The sequence below is a fragment of the Anguilla anguilla genome, chromosome 3 (assembly GCF_013347855.1).
Source record: "Anguilla anguilla isolate fAngAng1 chromosome 3, fAngAng1.pri, whole genome shotgun sequence".
In the NCBI taxonomy this organism is placed as follows: domain Eukaryota; kingdom Metazoa; phylum Chordata; class Actinopteri; order Anguilliformes; family Anguillidae; genus Anguilla; species Anguilla anguilla.
Genome location: NC_049203.1, coordinates 48,338,882 through 48,361,111, shown reverse-complemented (window position 1 = coordinate 48,361,111; position 22,230 = coordinate 48,338,882). Strand labels below are relative to the sequence as shown.

General features: G+C 37.2%; 1 protein-coding gene across 2 annotated transcripts in view; it reads right to left on the bottom strand.

Annotated features, from left to right (window-relative positions):
- The window catches only part of LOC118222421 (glypican-6-like), a 205,931-nt gene that overhangs the window by 107,006 nt on the left and 76,695 nt on the right, over window positions 1-22,230 (bottom strand). For both annotated transcript variants that reach the window (XM_035408008.1, XM_035408009.1), the window contains exon 3: window positions 3,735-4,126. In XM_035408008.1, the coding sequence (XP_035263899.1) occupies window positions 3,735-4,126 (392 nt within the window). The remainder of the gene's footprint in view (window positions 1-3,734; window positions 4,127-22,230) is intronic.

Below are 22,230 nucleotides of genomic sequence, written 5' to 3'. Positions count from 1 at the left end.
CAGAGAAAGGTGTAAATTTATGCACTTGATCTGAACAGAAAACACAGGAATAGTGCTGCAGGAAGCAATGTTTATGAAGACAAATGGCAAATGACTGTCATAACCTGCGGAATTTAACCATCCTTATCATTATACTCATAATTATGTATGTAATCTCTCTCTCTCTCTCTCTCTCTCTCTATATATATATATATATATATATATATATGTGTGTGTATGAGAGTTCCCAGCTTCAGAAACCTGGGGTACCTGTCTCCCTTACAGTGAGGATGTGTGCACTAATGATTCTAACGGGCCTTTGTTTACCCTGATGGGTGTGATTTATAGTAATCCTGCATGCGGTGCCCTCTAGGACTGCAGCAGTGCTCAGGGTCAGAGATAAACCGCATCCGGCTTCAACACTGCCACCGCTCACTTATAAAAAAACACTGAAGTGGGAACAGTCAGCTGAGGATGCAGAATAAGCCCATTATTCAAGGGATTTTAGGGTAAGTCCAATCCATTTCTGAAACCACCACATTTATTTTAGTTGTTTATTAAGTAATACTGTGCTGTCGTCAATATACGTCAAAGTTAAAAACTAAAAATAGATCTGTTTATTCAATCAAATATATGGTCTTATGTACACTCAGTTTGTCCCCTCAACTATAAATATGGTCTTTTTTTAACATGTAAATTGTGATGTGTCATCTAGAAAGGCTATGATAAGAAATACATTGATCTTGAGCTGATTCAACTAATCCAATGCCAATAGCAATTACATTATTTTTTACAGTGCAGTGGAAAAACATGCTCAAAATGTAGGTAGATTTTATCAAAGATAAATAGATCAATAGGAAAAACATAAGACAAATCTCTAGTAATACTTCGGAAGACTAACACTGGAATATTACTCCCAGTGTGGCTACATTATTTAGCCTTTTGTGACCTTATACAGTATATTTTATATACAGCAAATATTATTATAGGTTATCAGTCCTCAACCCTGTCATGCATTGTCATTCTATGCCTAAAATGCAACCAAAATATAAGCCAGACGCAACTATCAATTTAAAGAAAAACTGATATTTTATACCTGACAAAGACATAGAATTACTACCGCAATTGGATCTGTAAAAAAATAGTGAATCTTCAATTTCACGTGACATCAATCAGTGTTTGAAAATAGCTTGTAGTTTATTGGGCGGATTTTGGACAACAAAGCAAAAATGAAAAAAAATCTACAGTATAATGTCCATGGAGAAGCTCCCGATTGAATGCTGACCGTGGCAGTGGCGGCTCTGACTGGTAATTCCAAGAGGAGATACAAAATTTACCACAGCATCTCCAGAAGAAGAATTTTAGTAATGTAGTTAGATATCTATCCCCACCTTTTCCTCAATGGTGACTCTGCAATCTGCCTGTACTAGCTGCTCCAGCTGCATTGTCCCCAGCTCAGTCAAGTGGCTGCAGAGTTAGCTGGCTGGCTACACACATTTTGGAAGACAGGAAGAGTACTAGTTTGCACCCACCCTCAATTTCTGGAGGACACGGCAACAATCAGAATAGTCTTACAATGACAAAAAAATGCACATCAAGTCAGAAGAACACAAAGCAGAGAAAACCAAAGAAGTTGAATGATCATCTCTCTCTGTCGTTACACAGGGCGATTTGTGCATCTCTGAAAGGTACATAGTACAAATTAATGTGCAACCTAGAGTAGCCATACGCTCCCTTGATGTTAAATTGGCAGTTTTGAAAGCACTGTCAGGGTCTTTGGAACGTTCCAGCAATGAGCATTAAATCACCCAGCGTGATACAAAGGGTGTCCGCCATTAGCATATTAATTGCGCGGACAGACCACGCCAGCCCTCAGCAGATGAATCTTAGAAGGCACCTTGCGGACCTTCATTTCCTGGCCGTTCACGCAGAGGACATCTCAATGAAAGGCCTTTGTCTTGGAGGCATTGCAGAAATAAACATAAGTGACAGGGAAAAATGGCTCTCGCTGTCCCGACTGGCACACCTGTCTGACGTGACAAAAACACGACCAGGAAGGATAAATAGATTCAGCACCGGGACACTGATAGCCCTTTTACAGTTCCCCGACTCGATGATTATCCTCAAAAGGATAGCTCCCGAGAAAGCATCGCTAATTACAAAGTAACCTGTACCATGCATCTAGCCGCGCTGTAATGAAACACTGATCAACGTGATATGACAACCTGGGTAAAGCTCGTGTACTTTAAATGACAGAAACCCAAACTCAAATTCCCATAAGCTCTCATGAGAGACATGGAATTGAAATGTAGCATTAAAACCACATGAAAAAAATGAACATGTTTTATGATGAAAATGGGTTGTTTACTCATTAATTTTTCAAAATGTTCAACGGCATACGGACTGCTAAAAATATGACACCGTGGAAGCCAAAAGGAGAAATATCGCAAAGTGAATCTCTTACAGAAACATCAAAGTGACTTCTTGGACATTCCTTCAATCTCTCTATCTCTCTCTCTCTCTCTCACGCTGGCATCAAACAGAATATTTAGTTTACACTTAGGATACACTTAGTTTACATTTAGGATACACTATACACAGAAACAAATATTGTGAGACAGTGATGCAAATATGCAATCCAAACACAATTGTTTTAAGTGAGGTCTAATGGTGCCACTGGAAATGCCAGGCAAATAAGACCTGGGGTCATTACAAAAGGTTAACAAGAAACAGGACGACCTCCCATGCTCACGGGCAGAAAAGAGCAAGAGCTTTAAACCTTTAAAACACATCTTGGTGTGAACTGAAACATTATTATGAGAGTCCAAAAAAAAGGAAAAAAAAGAGCCCAAACATGAATCCTAGGCAAATTATTTAGTTGGTCTCATGGTTGAATGCTTTGTATGTCTGTATTAGCAATATCACTGTGACTTATTTATTATGGAAATATTCTAAATATTAAATATTTAATATCAATATTCTAAATGCCATCAATTTGAATAATAATATTGAAAATTCAATATTTAGAATATTTTCATTGCCATCAATTAGTGCCACCAAACCTGAGAAAACATTTCTATGCATAATGTTTGAAATATCTTTCAGATTGTTTTTCAAAGGCATACTGTTTGTCTGTTCCATTTTATTGAGTTCAGGATCAACTGAGACAAGAGAAGTATCCAGTACATTGAATGACTAGGTCTAATAACCACTTCAGGACATAGTGCACCAAAGGCAGGAACATCTTTAGGAAGCCAGTATTCAAAGATTGAGTACTGGTACACATCTGCATTAAAATCGTAAACAACATCAGAATATATTCCTCTAGCATACAAATTGCCTTCGCAGTTCAGGGACTTTCTGTCCTACAGATTTGGGGCTTCTCCAAAACATTTAAGAAGGATAGACTGGCCTGGATTGAAACATTTAAAAATATATAAAAAAATAAGATAATTCCATGTGTTATCTTTTTTATTTACAGACACATTTTGATGATTTCTGGGTTGAATTGTCAAACTCTATTAGTGAATAAACATGCATGCATTCGTGAGGCAGATTTAATGACAAATGTTGATTGGATGCAGGCTACTGTTTTTAGTTATTTTCTCATCTCAAATGAATAAAATTACATTAGTACTGGGCATACCTTCTTATATTCATTCAGTTCATTAAGTGTAAGCCACAGGGCTGGGAGTTTAAAAAGCCCCCAGCAGTCTATAACCGGCAGTGTACGAGAGCTGGTGTTCGGACCTTACCTTGGAAACCCTGTTGGCCACCTCTCGACCGACCATGAGCCCCTGCACAAAGGTCCTTGCTGCAATAAATGCCCGGGTGACCTGAGCCTTCAGCTTCCGGGGCACATCTCCAAAGGGCTTGAGCTGGTCGGTGTACTTGCTGATACATTCCAAGTAGTCGTCCGTGAAGTGGTACTGTGAGTTGAGGAGCTGGAACATGCGCTCCAGCAGACGGGCCCAGAAGTCGTTGAGCATCTCCTCCAGGTTGACGTTGCCGCCCGTGTAGTAGCGCTTGAGCTCGGTGAAGAGGTCCTGAAAGACGCCCGAGTTCTGCATGTACAGCTTCCCGTATGTCCGTACGAACATGTCGTTGAGCGACTTCTCCGTGTTCTCCAGGAGCTCCAAGAAGAATTCTGAATCAGGGAACACAAGAGAGGGAGAGTCACTCTGAAACATCATTGCTCTTGATTATTCACAGCATTTTGAGGTTATAATATTTTTGTTTTTGGGTACAGAAAGATTCAATCAGCTCAATTTATAATGTAAAGAATAATCGCCCTATCCAAAGTATAATGATTTTTTAACCACTTGTGTAAGATGATGTGAGCTCCTTCACCAAATATAGCATATCTGCCTATACTGATAATATAATCTGAATCACATTGGTGTCGCAATTATTTTGAGTATTTCAAAGTATTTGTTTATTCATGGCTGAATGTTTCATAAATTTGTTTGAAGTAAAACTGCGAACTTTACCATCTGAAATTTACTTTATACAGCCAATGCGTAACAGAGAAGCTAGTAAACACAAGAACAAAGAGAGTTGTTTCATATTTAACCCCTTTAACTGCCACAAGAAAACAAAATGCACAGAAAAATGCACCACTCAGCTGGGAAGGCCTGGCATCAGTTTCTCTATTGAGGCATTTGCATTTGTTAGGCTGCTTCTCTTCCATATGGTTTTTAAATCACATTCTGTTACTAATATTAAATGTTCCAGTTTCTTTCGGCACCGTCGGTGTCTACTAAGGCCAAGACTTACCGTTTACTTCCTGAATTCACCACTCAAGCCTTCACGACTGAACAGATGTGTAATTCCAAACTGATCAGCCACACTCTTTCCTCCTTATGTTTCAAGGAAAGTACTTAGCTAGCAGAAGCCCAGTCACTGCAGACTTACAGAATGGCTTCGATTTTTCAATCCATTTAGCCATTATGATGTCCAGAATGCTCTTATACTGGTAATACACATTGCTCATTTTCAGACTGTTAAGGAGCTGCACTTGGTTATGAATTGAAAATTCACAGATTACCTAAATAATTTAATAGTAGGAATAATGACAGCCTCTACCACCAATTTAATAATTAATGAACATGTTCTTATTGCTTAGGGAAACAAAAGTGTTCAGAATTAAATCACAGTAGCCATTGTGATGGCTTTCATCATGTTTACTCACACCCTTTTTCTTTATTAGATGAGCCAGTTTCTAGAAATTTCCTATGCAAATAGTTAAATGTTTTAAACAATACTAAAGGAAAGCCACATTACAAACAAAAATTTAGCTGTGCAGAGTAGGGCATAAATAAATTCATGCTTAAGAGGCAAAACAAGGAAATGCAACATTAGCCATTAGCAATGAACTTTATACTAGCTAGTTACAACAATGAATATCAACAACTTACTTCAAATGTACCTCTAATGTGTTTTTTTAAAGAACACATTGCAATGATAATCATAATAACAACACAGCATTAATGGTATCAAAGCAAGCTTCTACGATAACAGCATTATTGCAAAGTTAGAACATGTGGCATTTATCACAGAAAAAAGCTACAAAAACCAATAGAAAACTTGAAAAAACCACTCACAGCTGGTAGAGACAAACAGCAAACATACAGAGACACACTTACGGGCACGCACGCATGCACGCGCACACACACACACACACATTTTAAGAACAATGGGAAGAAGAATGCAAGCTTGATGACAGGAGCACAGGGTCTAGCATATTGAGCAATTTCATTAGTGGCAGCTTCGGCAAACTGTTTACTGTTTATTATTTTTACAAAAACAAATTTGCAACTTCTCCCCTTGGCTTCTCCCCTGTTGTGTTGCCTTCGCCAGCAGTCAATAGCCAACACCTCAAAGTCTGAGCTACTATACAGCTAAACAGAAAAAACATCATAACAACATCCCTAGTGCAGGCTTTTCAACTCTACCTGTCCATGCTGCAAACTTAATCAAAGCATGCGATATATGACATGCCTTCTAATGGTGCTCAAAGGACTTTCTCCCTCAGAGTTTAGCCGAGTTGCGATTTATCTTTGATGGTGGTGATAGGAACTTGGGAGTTTAATATAGGTTGTCAAGAGATAGCTGTTATCCAATTTGCCTACCCTACTTTTTTGTAATTATACAAATAGCCTTACAGCACAGCTGATCAAATCTTTTTTTTTTTTAAATCACTGTTTTGCTTAGCTGCTTGTAAAGTTACAGGCTCGCAAATATGAAATAAAATGGACCGAAATGTGATATTTTTGTACTTTTGCTCTGACATTGGTGTAGACAGAAACTGAATAATTTATGAGCGTTTCTACTTAAGCACAGTATCCTCTTATTCTGACAGCTCTAGAATCTACTGGCCCATTGCCTTCACTGTTCTTTCGTAATTGCAGTGATGCTAAATCTGAAAAGCATGTCTATGCTTTTATTACAAGCACCGACTAAAGGTGTAGAATTTCTCAAATTTCCATATACATTTAACAATGTTAGGCTATATTCAAGAGACAGGCACGTACACACACATACTGCACACATTGACTTGGATTAGGTAAGGGACAGTACTGGTACAATCACACCAACTGAATCAGTTTCCTGGAGCCAGACCAGATCCAATGACCAGATCTATACCCGTCTGCCTCATATTGGAAACACCTGAAACTGGACAGTCACTGGACAGGCCATTTTATTCCAGTAACAGGGTATCAGTTGATTTGTCTCAGTCAATCTCCCATACTAAATCCCTGGCACTTTTTTAAGGTGATGTTCACTGTGCAGCTGACCAGAAAGACATCTGCTCAACCATATAAAAATGTAAATTTCACAACAAAGAAAGCTTATAAAAAGAAAATATGTGTTCCTTTTGAAGAATCAAGGTAATTTCTGAAACAATTTCCTTTCAAAGTAAGTCCATTGCTATTCAGAGACTTCCAAATTAAACTAATTTCTCATACATAATGCCCATCTGCTTTCTGTTTATGTAACTTAACATTTCAGTTACTTACCACTGGAAAATCAAATGGATCTTGTTAAACATAAAAGGCTTTATAAGTGCTCATTAGTGCTCCGCAACGCCATAGAAATAAAAATTATATTCGGAGCAACATATTTTTTTTTTCCAGGACACTTACATTTTACATTAACTCCATGGATCTCTGTGGCTGCTCTGAACCTGATTTGAACAGGTATATCAGCTGTTCTCATTACACAGAACCAAGTCCCCAGTTACTCACTCAATTTTGACTGCAGCTAAAAGACCAATGATTTCGCCTTCATTTATTAAATAATAATATCCTTCAGGAGCTTTTAGGTTTATTTCTCCACGTCCCATTTTTGAGCAATAAAACTATTTCAATTAGTGTTTAAATGATGTCAAACTACTGCAGTGTCACTTTTTTTGTTTACTTTTCACATTTACAGTCTTCATGTATGGAATAGAAGACTTTAATAGCAGATGAAGTACTAGTCCTTTTACAATTTGTTTCAACTTCCTGATGTAGGATTCCTCAAGCTTAAATTTTAAGGCTGCCATATAATATTTTATTATTCATTGTGCAAATTTGCAAACCTGTTTGTTTGAAACACTTAAACTCGGAATAAGCAACATAACCACTCACTAATTTATTTAATTACCAGAACTCTGCAAAAGCTTGTTTAATAAGATACTTCTTCCGGTGACTAAATTAGAGGACTGTGTTTTTAATAATTCATCAAATTCCCTTAGAAGTAAAATAAACTGTAATCAGCATTTAAATAATTAACATATTATCTCCTTCATGTTTTCCCTCTCAGAAGTGTTTAAATGTGACAAATTAATAGTGGAGATTAAAAACAAAACTTTCAATATTCCTCTTAGATGCGTAGCAGTATGCTATCTTTGTTTTTCTGTTATCTTCTAGAGAGTCTCTTTAATGAGGATAATCGTTAATACCTTAACAAACACTATTCTTTGTTGGAAAAAAGTTCAAAGTTTGGTTATAGTTTTCAACTTTAGTCAAACTTTCACACAGTATTAATTTATTAATTGAAATAAACATTGTATGTAATCGGCCCAATTGTCATGGAAGTTTCTTAGTGTCACAGTATTAGCACCGGTACTTCCATGCTTATCTCACATTTAGTTGTGAATAAGTGGTTTTTAAAAGGAAATACAAAATTATACAGTGATATAGATGCCTGTCGACATACCAGCACCTCAAGCTGGTGTTGATTCACCCTCAAAAGATGGCTCCACGAGATTCCATATGATAAAATTAGACTGTCTTCATCTTCAGGTTATGAATGCCAGGGGTCACAGTGTGAGATTGTTTAGCGAGAGCAATAGACTGAAGAATCCTAGGACAAGGCACAGAGGTGAAAATTGTCTATGGTGATAATTAATTGCACTTTGAACAGGTTAATTGAGTGCAGAGAAATTATTTGGGGTGTCATTACCCACGTGTCACATGCAATCTCATCATCTTTCTTTAGCCTGCGTGTCAAAGCTGAGGCAATTAACGTTAATGGGAGTAGTCTGGGTTTGCAGAGGAAAGCAATTTCATGTTTCCTAAAAGTAAAAAAAAGCCTTAAAAAAACACCTGCATGCTTTTCTCTAAATCACAGAACTCCCTTGAACAAGGCTGACAAAAACATGTAATTTCATTTAGCATATTCCTGCTTCCAGAAATGAAAAAAGTGAAAAATGTGAAGTCTTTTCAGACCAAAAGTTTCATATTGCAAATTGGTGGTACATTAAAATGTATCGTTATGTAATGAAATTAATGCAAACACCACTGCCAGTTTTACTTCACTCAAGTAGAAACAATGACAAATCTATTTGAAATGAATGTACAAATTAAATAAATCAGACGGTGATTCATCATAACATTTCACTCACAAGTGAAAATCTATAATGTGTTATTGTGAACATTTTATATTGGAGTTCATGCTTATCAAGCTACAAGCCCACATAACACTGTATTTTGAAACTACATCTACCTTTAAGGGAACATTTGTGCCTCATAATAAGAAAAAAATATTTTAGTAAAATAACACAATAAAACAGAAGCTTAGGAAGAAGGTGTCAATCAACAAAAACAAGAGCAAAAAGGAAGGGAACTGTTAGAACAATGCTTCACTGAAACATTGATTCAGGTTCATCCATCTTCCCTAACCTTACACCTCCTGGCAGTGTTCTAATTCTAATGGCTCCATAAATGTCTGTTAATATTTTGCTGTGTGGGGCAATAAATGGCAGTGGTGGTTGCTGACACAGGATACCTACTTGGCAGAACAGGCCGTCATAAATTAGTGAACTGCAGATATCGATTTGTCCATCAAAACCATCCATCACAAAATAGACAGATATCATGGTGATTGGCCACCTTGGCTGTCTTTCACTTGTTTTGAACAGAAAGTCACACCTACAGGGATTATAATGTAAAGCCATGCATAATGCATGTTAGCCTTGGTTGGTACAGATGATTATGGTTTCCTCTTTTTAAGCACAATGTATTGAGGTCCATATCAAGCTGAGGATTCATTTTTGTTTTTTTTAATAAGCAGTCTTTTTTCCTCCACATGGACCAATAGGCTTCAAAATAAGTGTGGGCTACTTGTGTTCTTAGTGTTCTAGTCTGATCGGTCATAAAAATAAAAATAAAAATTCCATATAGTTAGCAGCAAAATACACATACATTTCTCATTTTCATAACCGATGAGCTTTTCCTTAACATCCAGTTCTATGGGGAATTGTCTTTGAATTAACATGAACATATCTGTCTTCATTAGGCAGTGTTTGTTTTTTCCCTGACAGTACTACATTATTTATTTGCTTTGCAGAAGCCATTACCATTATACCATTATATATACAGGGTTTTAATTTTTCACAAAAGCCTGTAACAACCTGGCTGGATGGAACATGTCTGTTTCATTCTCTCTGCACATGAGACAGAAAATGAAGGATACAGATTTATATAAATCAGTCCCATCTTTTTCTTCTTTCAAGTTCTCATGTGATGGAAACCACATTCACATCAAGGTGAAAATGAGGCTGCCATAAATATATTGTTAGTGTGGAACGGTGAATGAAAGAAAAAAATGCAAAAGAAAAAGCTTGCACAGCATGTCTTCTTGACCATGGGAAATCAGTCAGAGATTTATATTGAAAATAAGGCTTAAATGTTCTAACAATGGGAAATCAAGTCCACTTTATTATGTTTAATTGCATAAACCTTTTTTTGAGCAACTTCTTATAGAGACTGATTATTTGGGTTTAGTACTCTTGTGTACAACATCTAATGCAATTAAAATGGCTAAATTTTAGTAATGTTGTTTGATGAGGCTTGTTTTGTATGCATACGTTAAATAAATACACATTCTCTCCAAGGCTTTCTGACAGTTTTTTTTCTTCAATTGCCATTTAAAGCACCAGATAATTGGTACATTTTTCATGCTAAAGCAATTGGTTCTGTGACATTTCATCATGTGATTGCTTAATGTGTTGCGCGGAGGCTAACGGCTGCTGTGAAATGTCCTTTCAGGGGCCAATCATTTTCCAAAATATTAACCAAATTACATTCTGGCCTGAGTGGGTGGCAGTCTTTTGTCACAGCATTCGAGATGAACCAAGCAGCTTTTGAAAAACTGAAACACAGGCTGTTAACGAAGGAGAAACGTTTACGAGAGGGTGAAATATTGTGCAAATGGTTGAGATTACCAAGGGTCTCAAAAGAGTCGTTTTATCACATACAAACAAACAAACAAACAAACAAATAAATAAAATAAATAAATAAATAAATAAATAAATAAATAAATAAATAAATAAATAAATAAATAAATCTATTTCCAGGTACAGCTTCCAGAAAGAATTATATACAGCTCAATAGCTCACAGCTCATTATCTGACAAAGAAAATACACCAGAAATGCATATACCTTGTATCCAGTAAAAATATATGCAAAATATATGTTTCATATATGCACCATCACCATATAATACAATAATTAAGGTCAGAATTCTATCAACGAAGGTGGGAATGCTGTACACTCTTCAGCAATTTATACTGCCTGAATTTCAAGTACATATAACTGTTAACTTAATATTAGCTATTACTGGGATATTTGGTGCAACACATCCCTATATTTGAAAACACATAGAATGAATTATTAATATGACAAACAACCTCTATCAATTCAGTGAATAACATAGATATACTGAATGTAATTTACTTTGATTTAATATCCTGGTGTGAAAACACCTGAAATAACATGTTACATCCAGACAATTACAGCTAACAGCTGAAGTAGTTAAGGCTATAGCTCAATTAAGGTCTCTATATATTGGTAATGGAGGAATTCATTTGAATGAGATGCAGAGGAGTAGATAGCTCTCAGATCAATGATTCTGAAATCACAGACACAAGTAAGGCACATATTCCCAATCCAGCAAATATGCAGGTACATTTTTATTTATTGAAGGAACTTGCTATGGATATTTACAGAGACTGGAATACAATTACTAACCTCAACCTTCATTTAAAATAGACTTAAAACAATTTCAAGTCTAAATAAACATATTTAATTTGCACTCTACTCTACTACTGTTATTGCACATATGTGTATTTTTTTCCATGTATAACAGTATATAGCATTGTATTCACAGACAGGACTTTCTGAAACGAAGGCAACAGCTATGAGCTGTCAACCCTCCCCCTCGTAAATGAGAGAGCAAATTGATCGGGAGAATTTCTGAAAAAAAATATATCATATAAGAAAATAATGGAACAAAATTCTTTTTTTCAGACAGATTCCCAGGTATGCCTATTTTTTTATTTGCAACTATACAGGAGAATAAAAGCAAACACATTAACAGTTTAGCTGTCAAGGCTACATGAATGAAAGCTTGTCAACTTGACAACCCTCTGTCACTGTATAATTACAAAGAAGAAATGTATACTGTATATTTAGAGCTGTCAACTGGACCAAAACAATTATACTCAAATATTTATTTCTGAATAAATAATAAATATTTCGTAATATTTTGACATTCACTAATAAATTAGCAAGAATTCATTTGAATAATTACTGTATTACCATATAATATTATTTGTGAAAGGATAATACATATATGTTATGCATGTTATGTCACTGGGGCGGGGGCGGGGGGGGGGGGGGGGGGGCAGGTCATAACATTTTTACATGTATCATTGACACATAGTGACAAAAGAGGCTGTATATATTCTGTATATATGTATTCTTTTTGATGCCTTTTATCCCTTTTCTCCCAATTTAAAATGCCCAGTCACATTAATCAGTGCTGATTGCTGCAACCTCAGGGTAATCGATTTGGGCGAGCACAGGCAAACACGTTCTCTCCTCTGAACCATGTGATGTCAGCAGCATTTACCAGCAGGGGCTCACTGGAGCATGATGGGACACTTTGCTGAAGCAGCGCTAGCAGATCTTGGTAAAGATCACATACTAGGCATGTTGGGAAAGGTGAAAGGCTTTGGATATTGTGTATGGGATGTAACCACCCCTGATATCTCTCTTTCCAACTCACCGAATGCTTGTTATGACAGAAAAGACATCCCTATTGCATTTTAAAGCAACTGAGCAAAAAGGCCTTTTTTGGAAAGTATCCAGGTTAATCCAGCGATTTGGGGTAAAGCACAGTAATTTTCGATAAATTATGAAAACCTTGTGGTGGATGTGGTCCTTTGTCAACTGCACACATTTGTTTATTTTTAACCGGTAAGGACAGCTACAGTGCCTTGTCTAGATTTTCAGTTTTCTTCCCTTTGGTTTATAATAGACTACGGGAGAGTGACAAACCCAGCTGTGCGATTCAAATGTAACTCCCTCATTTGCAAATACTCAGAAAAAAGGGGCTTCAAAATTGGAAACACGAATAGAAATGGGAAACAGTGTGAAATCAGATTTAGATTAAGCTGTAAACTAAACTGAAAAAATCCTTGCTGAGCTCAATGTTTGAATCATCCCTCACAAAAAAAGTTTTAGTACTTATTTTCATTTAAAATGTTTGCTCTTCTTGTCAAAGACACAGTTTCTTTATGCTATTTTACAGGATACCCATAGCTACTTCATTTGTCTTTAAAGTGCTTGCAGCTGACCCACTATTTTGTCTGAGGTTACCAACACACCATTGGCTCAGTTTCAATTTTCTGTCAAAACACACTAGTTTACAGCTGACCTGCAGCTAAGGAGGGTCAGTGGAAAATGGGATTTATTCTACCCGGCTGCATCATTAGTGTACTCCTACTGCTATGACAGGAGTCATGTGAAAGTTTTCCTTTAGTCTGTAAATTATTAACTTAAAGGAAGATAGGGATGTGCCTAGAAAAGAACAACATTTAATTAAAAATGCAAGAAGAGAAGCTCACGATTTGCAACAAGCATGTCAAATGTTTGCATTCTACAGTGAAAATTGTAGGTTTGTGCCACTGTTATCACAGTTTTATGTATTATTTATTTCCTGTAATAGAGTGAGTTTATTTTAAACGTGTCATGATCCACCATTAGTTTGGAAGACAGAGCGTTGAAGAAATACAAACATATAGCCTATTTCTTCAGTCACATTAAAAAAAAAATCTTGCTGGCAGGAGACCTGAGAGATTATTGAGGAATTACTCCAAAAATATTGAATAGGCTCTATGTCCATAAAATATTTTTTCTAGTCTCTTCCTGGCAGACAACCCACAAGCCATAAAAGACAGCCAATATTTGTTTAAAAAAGAGGAGAGGTTAATACATTGGTTTAACGTACCACTCTATGAAAAGGTCCAATGAACAATATAATTAACACAGCCATAAAAAATAACTTTTCCGAAGTCAGTCTTCTCTTTACCACGAACAGGTTAAATTCAGACAGCTCAGTACATGCAATATGCCTGCCTTTTCAAATGTCCGGCAGTTCACATCACAAGCCAACAAATTATACAGGTCTACTTCTTTGTCTAATTGAAGCACTAGACCATGAGACATGTTGTTCACTAATGTAGGAAACGGACATGTTTAAGTTGGTGAAGCAATCCAGTTCCAGCAGTATTCTTGTGCTTGGAGGTAATAAAATGCAAAGGACCACAAAACACACTACTAATGTATTGCTTTCTGGCTGATTGTGACCTGGCAGCCAGTAAGCTATTTACATCTAGCTCTGATTAAAGATTTTTAGCTGGCAAAATGAATTTCAGATTGCTAGTTGTCACGTGGTCCTTCATTTTTCTGTTATTTTCTCAAACAAACCTACACTCAGATTCACTGAGACAGGCCAGCTAAGCACTAAAAAAAGGTTCATCTTATTTCATACGATGGAAATAGCTGGGAATCCACTGATTAGGGCTATCTTCCTTAAATCCTTTAAGGTGCCAGCTGAAATGTACCATCTCAGATCCATAGTAATAGCGCACCAGTTTCCAACATGCTTCCATGTCGATGTCTGCCATTCTCATCCCACTGAAACTGCCGTTTTTAAAAGAGCATTCACACCTAAGCACAGCAGGCCATCATATTACTGGACTAGGAAATTGTCTCCTACATAAAGCAGAGAGGATGCCACATTTAACTGGAGAGGAACAATGCTGCTCACATAATTACTATTATTCATTTATTTCCTTATTTTTTAGAAAGATGTTGCATTATGCAGGGACACTGAGAGACAATTTTCAACCCTCCATCCATCATCGGCTGACAGCTCATTCATAACACATTTAAAATTAAGGGGGCAGCAGTCTGATTTTACAGCATGTGATCATTATTTGACAGCTAGGCCATAATTCTTGCCTAAGATCCATGCAGAAAATTTGAGAGCAGAAAGCATTCATGCAAAGAGCTGACAGGTCACGTTAAGTGGAAGGCCGTTTGCCATTCCAGGTAAGCTAATATTGCGCATGCTAGACCCGATGCTATTTACCCCTGGCAGAGAGGACAAATATTTGCCGAACATAATAGGTTTTGGATGTTATTGCACAAAGCCAGCGGACTGGGCTGCCTCTACATTTCCTGATGACAAACCCATTGCCAATCATTACATTTGCATTTGAGAGCGTTCAGACGGGAAGCGCAATATTGTGACCGCGTTACTGTCTCAGCTGGTGAAAATGAGCGTCCGTGTGGACACTTTCATCAGCTACAAACTTTTCTGTGGCCTCAAAATTCACTTTTAATATCAGATATGTTTCAATGTAGTTGAACATGCTGTTTACCTTGAAACAAAATAAACACACAATATGATCTACATAAATAAACACCATAATAATAATAATAATAGTAACAAAATAATTTCATAAATGATTCCAACACATGGATAGAATCATTGACTGATTATCACATAATTCTCATGTCTCCTCTTATCTTACACTTGAGTGCTTTTCATTCAAATCCCTAGCAGCAGTGTGGAAATGTGTTCTGTTTCACCAGGATAATGGCAGGTTCTTCCATTACAACTTCATTTAACATTTTCTGGCTGTTTTTAATATTTTTCTTTCCATGAAGGTAATATTCATGGCATTTGTTCATGTCATTATGTTCAAATTCTTTTTTTAAGCAATGGCAAAACATGTAAGTTTTGTCAAAGGAAGCCCATTTTTCTAGACATATTTATCACCTAAATCACCTTGTACTTCACAGCATTTAACCATGAAATTCATATAAATAATGCACAGAAAGATTTTACGAACGTATGTATGAGTGTAAAAAAAATCAAATGCTGGTCTATAATGAACATGGTAAATTTTATTTGGAAATTTCTAAATTTCAGTTTGGCAGCTTACTTGATATGCACTATGTCTTGAACTCTCAGCCATGAGAATTCTGAGATTCTCCAGGTTTTTGGCCAGAATGACTTGATTCCACTGACGCTAACAATCCTTTTACATCTAGCATCTAAAACGACACCATAATATGTAAGGTCCACCACTATATTTAGCCAAAAAGTCCTCTTGGTGGTGCAAGGAACTGGCCATGTAAATGTTACAGGTTCGATTTCCTGGTGCACTGCTGTTATACCTACTTAACATGCATTGCTTCATATATACAGCTGTATGAATCGATACAATGTAAAAAAAGAAACAAAAAAAAGTCACACTGGATAAGATGCCTGCAATTTAATTTGGACAAAAAGGTACATTTTGGCCTCATCTGACCATAACACTTATCAAATATAACATCCTGTACTGAACTCTGATTTGAAATGGGAACCTCTCAGACGATTAGTACAGTGTGGTCAGTTCCTTTGCACACAGTAATTTGGAAGAAAGTTCCCTTTGCTCACTTCTTCATCCTTTTCCTGCTCCTCACCACCTCAGTTGGAACTTTCCTGCAGTCAGCTTTCTTAGAGAATATAGGTAAGGTAGCAGATGGTAGAATACTTCTTTTGGTGACCCCAGGTGAGTATGGTAACTCATAAAATAAAGTATAAAAACTTAAAAATCTAAAATTATACAAATATGACAAAAATGAACACACACACACACACACACACACACACACATACAGTATACATGAACTATGAATCTAAACACAACATCATGCACTTGTCTGTGCAGCTATTTGCTGAGAATTATCACAAATAAATTGAGATTCCTAAAGAAAAGAATATTGTTTCATAAATGCATATAAAATGACAATTTACTGTACTTCGGCAGATTGATTAATCACTGCATTTTAAAGAAAAGTAAGCATGCCATGACTTATGACACAAAAACTATGCAATTAAAAACTGATATTCCACAGTTGCTAAGTACCTGGCTGGCAAAGTATTATTTAAGAATTTATAAAACACCAGAGGCAAAGTTTTAAGTAAATGAAGCAAAACAAGCTTCACCAAAGAGATAAAAGTCAATAAAACAGCTGTAAATCCCCACGGCATGGTGGGCTTCAGTCGTCACGGTGACTAGGGCCATTCTGATGCTTCCAGCTGCGAAGGGACCATCTGCTCCCCCTTCCTCATTTCAATTAGCACCTGTGATTTCTTTTTCCTTGTGTCACACAAAGCTCTTCCCCCTTTTCCATGGACTACATCCAATTACATAAACTGACCCTGCTAAGCGCACGTCTCTCTTATACAGGTAAACATCAACTACAGTTCAAAGCACCACATATAATCGTTTTATCATTTAAATAAATGTGTATATTTAACAATCTATCAGCATTTTAGAATATCAAAGCTTATTGACAGTGAAGGTTTTTGTACTTGAGAAAGGTCAGCAATAAACACCTGCATTTACCATGTGAGCTACGGCTGATTGGCAAGTGAGAGAATTACATACACTTGAAATTGAGTACTCACAAAACAAGGTTGTGTCTTGTTGCAAACTTGTGCAAGCGAGTGACCTCAGTTTAACATTTGAGCAGTGAGATCATTACATACTGTACCTTTCCAGCATGCGTGCTACAAGTTCATATACTTGAATTATTCAGTATGTTTTATACTGAATAATTATAAACAATATGGTATTCAGTCATTTTTTAAGCTGTAAAATAAACCTTACGTGTTGTTAATGGGATACTAACTACCAATAGACTGGTTTAGCCATTCATGAGCAACCATTTTTTGTTTGTTCCATGCAACCAACCTTTTGTGATGTTCACACTTTTGGCTAAATAAAATACTTTCAATAAAATGAAATACATATTGAAATAATGAAATAAAATAAAACGGCAAGCAGAAATAATAACAGCCTGACAGATTTTCTGCATCAAACTGTCAGGCCATGCATGTAAATACAACAAACCTAACATTTTCAAACTGGCTCAACGTCTGCAGTCTATCGTAAGTCATGTCGTTCTGTCTGTGGCCCATTTATTGCACTGATTACTGTTTTCAAATGCGTACCCCACTGAATGAAATAGGTATAAAAACATTGACTTGTTTCTGTAAAGCACGTATTACAGTGAGGCCCCCAAGGATTAACTGAGCAGGTAATTCTATATGACTTCAGAGGCAAGCCGAGGGCTCTGCTGACTCATACCGTAGCTGCGAAGTTGCAGGTTCAACGTCTGTCTCGGGTGTCTGTCTGGGCGGAGTTAACATGATCTCCTCATGTTTTCACTTCGCGTCTCTGAGTATTTTTATTTCCCTGTAAACACCCAAGGACAAGCAGGCTAGTCAAGCTGGTTATTTTAGGTCAACCATTGATAGTTCTATGACTATTTATGCAATAACCCTTCAACAGGAACTAAATAGTAAAACTCCAATGTGCCTGGGACTTGCTAAAGAATAATCCAGTGCCCATATAGCTCTTATAATGTGTTATATTTCTACACTTTTATCAATATTTTCCAGTTAATTTCACAATTTGGAATGCCCATTCTAAACTCACGTGTTAATTCAGGAGGGCATCTGCACATATTTTATCTGAAGTGCGCAATGTGCTGCCATTTTTTTTCAACCTAATTGAGCTGGCGCAGTCAGTCCAAAGTCACCTCATCAATTAGCATTCCTGAAACCCTCCCTTCCTCCATGAATAACACAGACATGGATAACAGTTCCATGTTCTTTGTTAGCTTATCTGCTCAGAGATACTTGATTGCCATCACATTTAAATTTCAAGCCAATAATCTTCTGGCTACAAGCTCAATTGCCCAACCATTACATCTTAGTACACAGACATACCAGGCATAAAAACGGCTAAGGCAACATCAACCGCAAATTGAAATAAGTCAGTATTCACTGGTCAGGTCGTAATTTAATAATTTATCTGGCACTAGGCCTTCAGAATAAACTCCAACTGCCAAATCACTTAAACTCCAAGTCCCCCACATGCAAACCATGTGTGCACCCAGAGGGCTGCAGCCAAAGAGCACTCTGACTGCATACCAGCCTATGAACCCCACGCCCTACAGAACACTTGGACAGCTACTAGGCAGCAGTGATCACAAGAGGGGCTAATTCTGGTAGCCCGTGGGTGCCTGCACATTACTGGAAGGGCCCAGGAACCAAAATTAACTCTATACCTAACAGGGTGAGGCCAACTCTCACCCGCTGCTGCAGACATAGTTAGCTAATAACACAGCCCATGCTCAAATATTCATCCAGCCTGCTCTGGTTCTTTATCCACTGAGCCACTTGCGAGCCCAAATGTACACACTGATGTGAAAACAACAGCTAATTAGAAAATCTTGCTTTCTGATGGGAGTCTCTCACACCTAATCATTAGCAACAGAGCTGAGAAAAAATTGATTATGTGGGTAAATAACTGAAGCAAATCCACATGATGGATGAAGGTATGGATGTATGCTTATGTTCATTCATCAGAAGTGTGCCCATCATTCTCACTTTTGTCATTTTGCTGGAATGAGCTACTCTTCAAGGACAGTGTCTCTTTTCTGTCTTTTTTTCAAGACTGGAATGTCTTTGTGGGATGCTGTTATCTCAGGATAATAATGATCGCCATGCGAGGGATTTCTCTTGGGCACTGCTGCATCTCCGGCCATGCTAGACTGGGATTTACTCTCCAGGCAAAGAATCAGTCCAGGAAAGACCAACAAGTCTCCTTCAGAGCATGCTTATCAGTGCAGAAGGATTTAGGGCTGAGAAACAGACACGTGTGAGCTGCTTTTCCATCAGCCCGTGCTTCTACACGTAACCTTCATTTTGGCTCTGGGGATGGTGGTTCCACCTGTCAATCAAGAGCTGTTTCACAGAGCGATGTCGGTTATTCCAGCCTTAAGAAACGGTGTGAGTAAGTGGAGTGTTTTTAAAATGTGCTTGAAATCTGTTCTCAGAGAGATAACATGACCCGCTGACCTTCTGCCCCAAGCATGAATATTCATTGATATTGCTGCGGCGTCTCGTGGATTTCAGGCAAAGTTGTACATCACGTGTGGAGAAGGAAGCCATTGTGTGTGTGTGTGCGTGTGTGTGTGCGCATGTGTCTGTGAGAGAGAGAGACAGAGGGAGAGAGAATGGGATACAAATAGGGAACATTCCCAGAATGTAAGTGCAGTATTGGCAAGACTCCTGGTCATTGCTCTCCAGGTTAACCAATCATGTCTCAAAATGTATTCCTTAGGAATCAATATGCTCAGGCAAAAGTAATGTGAGGATGCTGTACCAAATGCTAGGTGTCTTTATTTACAGCAAGATAAAACATCTTTTTTGCATTATTTATGAAATTTGCCAAGAGACCGTTTTGTATCTATGAAACCAGAGAACTTTTGAAGCATCACTATGATGACAACAATCTGCTGTCCTTTAGGATAGATAAGGAGCTCCACGCAAGATTTCAATAAGTGAACTAATGAGATCTGAAGGTGATTTCTTTTTATTTAAACAATGGAAAAGAACATATATTTCAATGTACGGTAAAATATCCTACCTCTGCTGCATGTAGGCTTAAGTAAAACTATCTCAGAATGTTATGGTTGCACAGTTGAAGCACTTTGCCTAGAAGATAATACATTTTTCAAAATATGGGAATTTACCCATGAAATGAAGAGTGCCATTGTGGCGCACTGCCACTTCAATGCCTACACTGTGATTCTATGGGACACAGACTTCAATTACTTCAGCCATTGCTTAGGATATCGCAACGGATAAGTAAAAAAGTACTGAACCTGACTACTTTCATTAACATGACATCAGTATGTCCTAAACATTATAGTACCCTGAAATGGGGGGAATATGTATAAAAAGTGCTGCCATTTCTAGATGGTGAAACCAAAGTATGTATAAGAAATCTAAAGTTGTGGCGTACAGAGCCAAATAAAGAAAATAATAAGTCTTTGTCCCAGACATTATGGAGCTCACTGAATATATATGTTTATTCTGATAATGTGTTGAAAATAGTAAATTGCTCTTAAGAGACTGGTAAATCACTGCTGTCGTAATGTGAAGAATAACTCAACAGCTGGTAATTTACATAGGGTTTTTTCAAAATTTTGTTTTATTGATGAATTGTTTAACAATCCATGCAAAAGGAAACACCTGAGCAACAGTTAACACCTGTTAGTCATCCGTTAACTTAATTTTACACAGCTGAAAATGAGGGGACTCAACCACAAATATATAGAACCAATCTATACATGAAACAATCATGAATATATAGAGAAGGGAAACAGGTAGCCAGTCCCATTATTCTATTCACTTCTGAGGTCTCTAGTTGCAAAAAAATCATATGTTCTAAACCAGCCAATCAGATAAGTCAACAGGCATCACATTTTTAAAGAATCCATATATGTGGATATGTCGACACTATGCAGGTATAACATATTAAATGACAAATAAAGTGGAAATGGCAAAATAATTGATATACTTGGAAAGACAAACCATAAATGACTGTTTTTAATGTATGAGTTGTGTTTCACAAAATGATATGTATTAGTTATTGCATTAAAAGTTATTTACTTTGAATTCAGCTGAACCACAGCATGACTACAATGCTTTACAGCCAGATACAGTGCTGAGAACAGTTTGATTACTGATACAACAAACCCAGTCCCTCAGCTCACCTCCGCGGCTAGTGGAATTGCCTTTGAGACATAAATCACCCGATACTATTTCTTTAACAGAGGCCAATTCTTCCCTGTCACAGCAATGAGACAAAAAGCAGGTACTGTTAAAGTAGCTTTGAACTAGTTACAGTGCAAAGTGATCTGGCCACAGAGGTGGGGGAAAAAAGAAAAGAAATGTGAAGCAATTGAGCTTGTGGACTGATTTCATTCTCTTAGGTGGAGCCATTTGCTGGCTGAAATGCCTTCAAAAGAAAAGAAAAGAAAATGATTTTTTTTCTTCTTTCCTTAGGCCATGTTTTAAAGATTTAAAATAATTGACCTTGAGAAATTAATTACTTGTGCGCACGGTCGCTTTCTGGGCTGACGCTATGGAGAATCGGAAGGGAGTGGCGACATTTTTCATTCCGTTATCAGCTTTCATTTTTCAGGTAAATGTGTAGCTGCTTGGGGAGAGGTCATTTGTTTGTGACCACAGGGGAGCCAGAGAGGGAGGAGGCACCAGAAATTCAGACACTGGAGCAGTTCTTCATTTGGTAGTTTTAACATCTTTACACTCACAACCAAGATGGCATACAACAGAGGCAAAACTAAAAGAAAGAAATAAATACATAAATAAAATGAACAGACATCCATCAATCAGGAATTTCGCATATGGCCAATACAATTATGTTGTTTTGCTCCCTCAGCTGAAGGAACTTCTTTTAAAAAGCAATCCTTTTTTAATCACACAATGTAAAATAATGTTCCTTTTATTGCGCTGACAGTATGAACCTCTCATTGGTGA